General features: G+C 39.2%; 1 protein-coding gene across 1 annotated transcript; it reads left to right on the top strand.

The window, feature by feature from the left end:
• The first annotated feature begins 5045 nt into the window (after positions 1-5045).
• LOC110069607 (carbonic anhydrase-like) lies at positions 5046-9200 on the top strand. Its single transcript, XM_089292397.1, has 7 exons — positions 5046-5100; positions 6184-6210; positions 6552-6886; positions 7420-7512; positions 7742-7802; positions 8087-8256; positions 8918-9200. The coding sequence occupies exons 1-7, from the start codon at positions 5046-5048 to the stop codon at positions 9023-9025; spliced, it is 849 nt and encodes a 282-aa protein (XP_089148523.1). The 3' UTR covers positions 9026-9200.
• The last annotated feature ends 538 nt before the right edge of the window (positions 9201-9738 follow it).

Raw genomic sequence — 9738 nt, 5'->3', positions numbered from 1 at the left:
TATTTAACAATTAGACCCGTAGCCAAATTAGACCCATGAGGCGAAGCCGAATGGGCTTTTGACCCAAGGCCCTTGAGAGCGAAGGGTCTAATTGTTTTAGTATCACCCAAATAGTCGGACAGAAAAGGCAATAATAAAGTTAGGAAACGCAGGTTGAATAAATACATGTTGGGATTTCAGAATGTGACCGCTGGTCGTGTTAAGGGGGTACCGTATTAACGGGGTTTTCTTAGAAGAAAACGTATGGGCGTTTCGCCGAGACAAAAAAGACAGCCGTTATAGCGAGGTGTCCGTATTAATGAGGTGACTGTAAGGTAGGGTTTTACTGTACTTTGTTGAAACACAAAATCAATGTTTCACGGTTGGTCGTTGTGGGAGACACTCATACTCATTCACCCTCTGTGAGATTCTGTTGTTATATTTACACCCCAAAACTTTCGAAGGACCCAAAACAGTTTTGGTGATTCGTAGGCAGGAAACAAGTTCTTGTCGCTCCTCTTTTGGAAGTCTTCTCCGCTGAATGTATGTTAACCATTTGTTAGAGTGATAGGTTATAGCCTGCGAACAGACTCCCAGCGAGAGATCCCACTAAACCCAACCGGTGGCTACATAGATTAACACAAAGGGTGCAATTTAATGCACCTTAGCAACTGAAGCACTTGCGAAATAAAACCCTTTCGAGTGTGTTTTTTAGATACAGAGCTATTTAAAACGGGAGTTCACGCGGTCTGTGAAAAAAAAGATGTTCTTTATTCCCGCAAATAATTTTGAAAACAACATTGACAACATTCGTTTTCTTGCGTGCGATTATTCACAATTACTAGACAAGTCCACAGTCTTTCGATCATTTATTATTCAAATGTAAAATAATTAAATTAAATTCCCATTATGGCGTCTTCAAAGAAGTAGAGTTGCTTAGTAACCTTGAATCTATACCTTGATTAGCTTTTACACCCGAGTGGTCTTTGAACTCAGCATATGACTTGGAATTTCCTTCTAACTCCAGGTACCGGAGCTTAGTGCACGATTTGATAATTACGTTGTCGGATAAAATCCGGGGGGTGTAACGCCTTCTCAGTCGTTCAGTGTTGCGTTACGCATCCCGTCATCCCCTAGTTCTAATACGGGACTTAAAAAAGGGGCTCCTCGTGCTAGGAGAACGTTTTCGCAATGTCCGTGTATTTTCAGTGTGTATTTGTAGTTTTGTTACCTGTTTACTCAAGCTTCACCCGAAGCCATTCCTGAGTACGTTCCATTACAGTCTTTGACAATCTTATCCGGATATTGTGGTAAGGAAATCCTGTCATGCCTTACTTTGAACTTTAACATGTTCAAGCTGTAATCATTCATCCCAACACCGGGGAAAATAAACCGGAGTAGAACTGTTAGACGTGTGGATCGTACCAATGTTTCTCGCGCCCCGTTCTGCATAGAAAGGCGGCCGCTACAGGGGGTACTCTGCAAAGTTTTATACGGAGAGGCTCCGCTCCGAGGTCCAACCCCTTACCATTTTGTATACCATTTTGACAGAAAAAGGAAGCCCTTTCCGATATACCTTTAAATGAAAAATGGTACTCCTTTCACATCCTATTATGTTTAAATCGCCAAAAAGGAAATCTTCCTGTCATTTCCATATAGCGCTTAATAAATGAATGAAACAGCCATAAAGTGCGTCTATTCGAAATATTGTAATTAAAGGCCCTTTTAACTAAATGACAGATTTCCCGACCCTTTCATATTCCTCAACTTGTGAAATCCCTACCCTTTTATATGGAGTTACCCACCCCCCCCCCCCCCCGCCCTTCCCCGAGGGGATCAAACGTTTATAAAAGTAGAACAAAAACCAAGAGCAAACAGAAAACTAACTAATTGACGATGATAAATATTCTCATCAGTGACATCTTATTCAGAACAAACGAACAAAAAGAAAACATAGTTTAACCACTGGAAATGTTCCAATATTTTGAAAGTGACACGTTATCCAAATTATCCAAATTATCCAAATGCAGGTACGTTTAATTGTGCTGTGTAAGATTTTCTTTTCTAAATCAGTAAATAAATGAGATGACTAACATGATGTATTAGGAGGAGCGACATCAATTTCCTAACGTTATTTACAGGATAAGTTCACGAAAACGGAAGGAGAGAGTTCAAAATCTTTTTTGAAGTATCCAAGCAACTTCGAAGTTCGGGGCAGTTTTAATTTCATCTTCGTGGGGGACACATCAGAAGCTTATGCTCGCAGTGTCCTTTTCCAAGAAGAAAATAAACGTTGATTCTGCATTTGTTGTGCTCGCTCCATTCTCCTCTAGTTTTAGATGACGCCTTAATCACGGCCACCAAATAAGAATAAAAATATTCACGCTTTTTTCGAAGGCCTTGACATTTTCTGAAAACAAATGGAGTTCCTTGGTAGTCATGAATGAATCTAATAGATTCGTTATGAAAAAACATACGAAAACGTTTCGTTTTAAACTTCTCAAATTCATTAATAATTCGTCAAGCTAAAACAGAGAAAATCACAACCGTGAAGGAGGTTTTGACGAGTTTGACGATTTTACTTCTCCGTTTACTGCTTAGTTTTTGTTGCGATTGAGAAGACATATCAAACACTCGAGACAGTGTTTCATCGGCTATCTAAACACTTCGAATTTCGTCCAAAATACTCCGCTCCGCATCGTATTTTCAACTCTCTTCTCGGTGTTTGGATATCCCGATGAAACACTGTCTCTCATGTTTGATATATTGCATAACGCGACAATGATGTTTCAGCAAACACTTGTGTCTACGTCAGTGCAAATGGTACATAACTATAATATAAGTTTTAATATAAAGATAGCTTTTGAATGCTAATTACCATGTGCATTTGGCGCCCGTGCTAAGTACTTTACTGTTTCCTGCTACACCATGCTGACGAGACCCAACCAGGTCCAAACGGCTGACCACCATATGCATCTCGGATTTCAGTTTGAACTATATCGTATCGTTATCATTTCAAGTTTCTACGTTATATTCGTATTACTTAATAGCACTTTTTCCTTTACTGATTACAATCTTGCTTATCTTCTGCCAAGTTAACACTGTTTCCATATATTAACATCTTTAGAAGGTTATGGAAAACTCAAAACATTTTGCTGTATTTCGTCTTTATCATGTTGAAGTGCAAGTTTACACGAACCACAAAGTTCATTGAATTAAAACATCCACCCACGCGCTGTTAGCCAACCAATGGGCGTGCACGGGGGTGTTTGAAGCTCTTAAATTTTTGCCTATTTCTCAGCTATCAGTGAAGATTTCAGCCCATTTTTCAGCTATCAGTTTAAAAGCGCGTCATTTCTTAGGTAACAGTTAAAATGTATGGAAAACAAACAACCACTCCAAGACCATTGCTGTTCAGTTTCTGTGTTTACGTAACCACACTCCAAGTCTCAGTCTTTATTAATATCGCTGAACCACACATATAACAGGAACGAACACTTCCAGGGAGAGGCGAATCCATCATCTTCCCCTGCTCGATAAAGTCCATTTGAAAAATTAAGTGGATTAAGATATGTCGTTTTCGTCCTTATGTATAAACCGAAAAAAATGAAAATGCGAGTTACCTCGTTTATATATTTTTCCTCTTTTTTGCGGAAGTGTATTTATGATTCGTACCTTAAAAAGTGTACTTTGAGACAGAAATATTTAGAGGCCAAAATATGCCTTACATTTCCGATTAGCTGGAATGAGGGCTTTCCCAAAAGTCGAGCTCAAAAGGTCGAGATCGGAACGGCGTTCAAAATCCGAGGACGAAGAGCGTACCTACGTACAACAACGAAGAACTTGAAAAATAGTCTACTTGGAATCATATCAGTCAAAAAAATTCCCAATGCACGAGTTGTTATTAATCAACCAGCCAAGGTTTGTAACATTCACATTCAAAATTCCTGGCGAGGACTGTAAAGATCTGATGGCTATTCCGCAGGAAAGGGGCCAGGGGAAATTGATGATTGAACTTGAGACACAAAAATAGTTAGTGACCAAAATGTGCTTTACATTTTGATTGAATATAGACTTGTTTACAAATCAAGCTGCTGAGGCCGAAGCGAGAAAATGTCCGCGACTTCAAAACCCGAGTGCGAAGAGCGTACCTACAGCGACGAAAATCTAGAATCACTTCTGAATGCACGCATTGTTGTTAATCATCCAACCAAGGCTATTGACATTCACATTCAACATTCACCGCTTTGATTACAAAGATATGACAGCATTTTCGGCCCAGCGAAGGGAGTAGAGGGAATTGATGAAATATCAGTCTGCATGGAAAGATTCCTTTCCCACTTTTACTTTTAATTTCGAGTTAGTTAGCTATCAGTTGTAACGGTTAGACACATGTGCAGGTACCTATTTCTTCAACGCATTGGTAGTTATCGATCTCGGATAAAACTATAGGGCACCTTAAGTCTATTTTTTTTCTTTATTCAATAGTAAACATGCTGACCGAAAACATGATTTATCTAACAGCTAACGTGAATCTCTGACAACTTTTGCTATTTTAAACTTAAAAAGGTAAGAAATGGGCAAGAAACCTACCAATAGGAAATAAAGATTGGAATTGGACAACAAGTTATACACTGAACACTTTTGATAACATCCGACAACGCCGCACCAGGACGAAAAAATTTCGTTCGTCCATATTTTCTTTAAGCCGTTACGCTTTTCGAACTTTGACTAGTCTCAGCAGCATCAAAGCACAACTGGCGATTAAATATTCATAATAAACTAAAGCAAGAAACCTAATGCCAGGATCTTGTCTTCTCGCGGAAGCCTTACTGTTCCCTCGGCCTTATCTGTCTAACTACCAGCGTTAAGACTGGTTTTGAACTTCTCAGTGGGTATCAGCTGCGAACTTTACTTATTCACTTTGTTGATGGGCGGGTCGACGATAATACCAGTTTGAAACTAATTTTGGTTTGATTATTTCGGGTTGGTTAATTGTTCTTTTTACCTCGTGTTTCATTTTTTCTTTTTATTATTATTGTATTTTGTTTTTTCTTAGAAATAAGATGTTTCGAGTTGTGACATTGTTTGCTCTCGTCGTTGTGGCATCGGCCTCTGAGGGTAAGACGTTGCGGCTTTATGTATTCTTTGGTTCAGTTATGTTTACTTTCTCAAGTCTTTCAGTCTTTGAACAGGCCAACCTCCAGACAGAGGAGATCAGTAATTTATGTTTTTGTGGAATATTTGCAATGCCGCCGAATGCAACAATGCCTTCAGCTTTTGTTTGTTAACAAGAGTTGTAGGACACAAATGAAACAAGCCATCTAATTCACAGGGTCTTACATTTGGCTCGTCATGCTGTCACGAGAAACTTTTAACTCCACAGTTATGCCATAGAAGTCAGAGAACTTCGAGAATAACATAGAAAAAACGAGCTCTTTACGTGACGGTCCTTCAGCATGCGCTTATAATGCATACCCGACATGGTTCAGGACTAGTACTCCTAAGTCTGATTCCTGATCGCCAAAGTCTGCAATATGTTTTTTTTACGCCAAACAAATTTTTCCCTTGAGTACTTTTCTCTGCCCAGGCGTAAAAATGAGCACCAGTAGAACTTGTAAAAACAACCTGGAAAAGTGGGGAGTAACCTGCAATGGCAGATTAACACCCCGCCATTCAAGAAGAGTACCTTGGTCTGACCGAGAAAATTGTCAGAATTTACGATCCGCTGTTTTGAATGTTCTCATTTGGATGCGTGAGAGGCGATGGTTTTGCGGTTAGTGTGTTTGAGTTCGAATCGACAGGCGGCCCTGACCAGGGTCATCATGTTATGTTGTTAGGCAAGACACTTGACTCTACACACTGCCTCTCTCCAACCAGGTGTGCAAATTGGTAACTGTGAATTGACTGAACAAGCCGAAAAAACAACTGAGGGTTTGACAGCGATGAAAACTGGAGATAAAAACTGGGGTGATTGGCCCCAAGGCCTGTAGTCGGATTTAAACTCTTGTAATGTCACTGCCATGTCGTTTCAAGCAACAGAGAAAAATAAAATAACGGCTAGAATTGATTAAAAGCAAGAGATTATCAAGGTACCTTGATAAGCTCTTGTTAAAAGTTGTTGATCAGTCCTTAACCGGACTTAGGCTTGTACAACAAAGGAAATGTCCCTTAGTAACATGTGTTGTCTCTCCATCTTTATAGGACCGCCGTGGTATTACGGGGAAACTGGTACGGTACCTCTGATTTTATGTCCTTCTTAGTAACAAATTAAGGAGTTAAAGCGACAGTATACAACAAGGTGGTAGCCAAGAACAAAGATTCGGTGAGGATAAATGAATCGCTCTGAGAGATCGAAAAGAGTTCTTCTTAGCTGTGATAACATTATTGGATCTTAATTTTGCGCTTTCGTAAAGTCGTGGTATTACTAATAAAAGCGAGGTCGTGCTATCGATTTAGTTATCGGTATGGCTTAGATCGCATGGGTAGAACAAAGAGACTCATTAAGCAAGATTTAATTAAGGGCACTTATAAAAGGTCAACCTGTTAACGTTGATCGTTTTTCGTGTTAGTTTATGGCCCAGAAGACTGGAAAGAGGTTTATCCACACTGTGCCGAGACCGCTCAGTCTCCAATAAATATTCGAACAAGCACGGTAAAGAAGAACTCAGATCTGAAAGGACTCCAGTTTACCTGTGGTAACGCAGACGGAAAGGTCAGCGGTGATCTAAGCAACAATGGCCATGCTCCCACCTTAAAAATCAACAAACCTGGAGGAACTGCTACACTCACCGGGGGACCCTTGGGAAGTAGTGTGTATAAGCTAGAGCAGCTTCATTTTCATTTTGGTTGCGTAGACAGCAGAGGATCTGAACATACTGTGAACGGCAAACCAGCTTCAGGAGAGGTATCAGATTTTTCATCGCAATTTTAATTCGCTGAATTCAACCCAAGAATTTATTATTTTCGAACTTCAGTGTAGCCTGCGAGGTTAGCCGGCCCTCATTTCTCTCAGCCTATTTGGCTTTTGTGAGAAGTTAACCGCTCAAGAGCGACGAGGGGTGACTGTATTAACTGTTTATCTCAGAAATGTGACGTGACATCACAGCTTCAATATGCTAAAACAGTTAAACTGCAAGGTGTGGTTCTTGGATTCCACCTTGCCTCAGCCAAACCAAACCTTTATGTAGCACAGTAATCAAAATCATGACGTGTCATTGTCGAAGCGGCAAGGATCTCAAATTTTGCTGGAACCCTATTTTTACAGTAACTTGTTAGCTTTCATGTTGTGATCTTATCGATAATTTGTCACATATAGTCTCGAAGAAAGCGTAAATGTCCAATATAACGAATAATAACTTAGTTTTTAGCTTTTTCCTTGACTACTATTCATCTGCTGTTTGGACGCCACGCTGTTTATATCTGTTTGAATCCTTTTAGCTTCATTTGGTGACTTATAACACGAAGTACCCCAATTTTGGTGCTGCTGCAAGTAAAGATGATGGACTCGCTGTGATTGGCGTATTCATCCAGGTGTGTAGAATGAGGTTTGTTTTCAAATGATATTTCTTGTTATTTTTATTAGTCGTAAGGACAAAAAAAAGACTTCCTCAACCTGATCTCTTTTATACCAATACAGTTCAAGGATATGTGTTAGTTTTAATTTCCATTCATTCAAATCCAGTTGTTTTTTGACCACTTGCTCTTGATCAGAAAGTTGTTTCAAAAACGTTAATGATCAAGTTTTGTTTTCATTTAACAGAAAAATCAAAAAGAAAATCTTGGTTTTCCCAGGCACAAACTGAATAATATAAAGCAGACTGGTAAGGTTTGAACACGAGACTTGGTTACATGGGGTGTTACATGGCTTACCGCCTACTCTGCCTGACAAACAAACAAAACAAAACAAAACAAACGTATATGACTTATTAACTGTGTATTCCTCTGGCGTCGCTGAATGGAACTGCTCCCAATGCCGTGATCTTCTTATTATTTATAGACATTATCAACAATTAATTAACAGCAAGTAACAGTTGTCACGAATCAACATGCAGAATGGAAATGTTCTTAGTGAATACAGTTATTTTCCAAAAATATTGTCTTACAGGTAAACACACTCCAGTGCGGGGATTGTCTTTGCTCGACTTGGTGCCTCAGCTGAAAGATCTGTCACGAACATCTTTCTACTCGTACAAGGGATCTCTTACCACCCCTTTCTGTTACCAGTCAGTCAATTGGATTGTCCTAAAAGACCCAATTCCTGCTTGTCAAAACGATGTAAGGGATTCTTTTATTTATGGTAATGTATTACGAGAGTCTGGATCTAAATTATCAGTCAAATTCTCCGCGATTTCTCTAGTAACTGTTCAATTGCAGCCGATTTCTCATTTAATCGTATCTATAACAAAATTCTCTATCATGATTGGTTCTCCGCGCGACTATTTGTTACGTAGTCTGCGCGCGATCACGCGGGTGGGTATCCAATTACAGGTATCCAATTTGAACTGTTTATAACTGGCTATCTGTTATTGGATACCCACGTGATTCGCACTTTAATTACGCGCGCTTTAATGGCTTCCTTTGCAATGATTCCTCCAGTTTTCAAAACTTATGAAAAGAGCTACAGACATTTTCTCTCTAAAGAATTTCTCAAAAGACATTTTTAACTCCGAAATTTGTTATAGATATGATTAATTAGTAATTGGAGCTCGTGTCGTACAATTCACGGAGTAATCGTGCTCGTAATTTCAAACCGACCTCACGCTTCCGCTCACCCCATTTTGAAATTTCCTTTTGTTGTTGTTTTCGTCAGTTCGTTCCCGTACTTTGTTATCACTCGCTTTTCTATAATTCATTTTGTTCTATATTCATAACTAAGTATCAATAAACCACAAAATCATTAGGGTTACTTTTAACAAAAGACATATTCTGCTTTCAGTTTGATGCTTTTAGAAAACTTCACAACCCAGAGAAGCACTCCATGTGTGACAACTTCAGGCCCATTCAGGACCTGAACGGCCGTACAGTGTCAGAATACTCCGGATAACTGTAGTTGCAGAGTTGTAATGTACTGGAAAACTAAGAAAGAACTATTATGTAAAAGGAATGAAATGCTATTATTTTACTCACGGGGGTTATGGTATCAAGTTGTTGTGAAAGAGTAGGTTATCGTTCATCTTGTAACTGGGAACAACAATAAAGTAAATTGTTGTTTTGTTGTTGTTGTTGTTGTTGTTGTTGTTGTTGTTTCACGATATAATCACCTGAATTGTAGACCTCGACTGTTCGACTGTTTAGTACTGTACAATAAAGATGTACCTTGTTAATAAACATTGTCGTCATTTCAGATCACGTGCGCCAAAAATTCACTCTGGTGGTTGGCAAATCATTTGCTTACGGTCTTATGTCCCACAAGATTTTTGATATGTGTCAGTACTCAGATTTGCTTCAAACATTACCAGTGAAGCATTCTTACATTGTCCTGTGTGAATTCCATCAAAATCCGCCTGGGCGGTTCTCAAGACAGCTCTGAAACAAAAGATTTTTTATTAATGCCCCACACTCATACACTTTCATAGATTTTCTACGGAAACTCTTATTGAAACCTTTCGATGTTTCTTAGTAAATGCCAAGTGATTCCAAAAATCATATTGGTTTTCTAGTTGACGAATTCCCCGAGCTTGAGCATACTATAAAAAATCACTACGCTCTCATGCTGAGTGTCTATTAGTGTGTCCACGCTCAGAAGATTCGTCCACT

This window comes from Orbicella faveolata, unplaced genomic scaffold (assembly GCF_042242905.1).
Source record: "Orbicella faveolata isolate gen_17 unplaced genomic scaffold, um_ofav_v1 contig_24, whole genome shotgun sequence".
Lineage (NCBI taxonomy): Eukaryota > Metazoa > Cnidaria > Anthozoa > Scleractinia > Merulinidae > Orbicella > Orbicella faveolata.
Note: the sequence above shows the minus strand (reverse complement) of the source record. Positions and strands in the feature narration are given on the sequence as shown.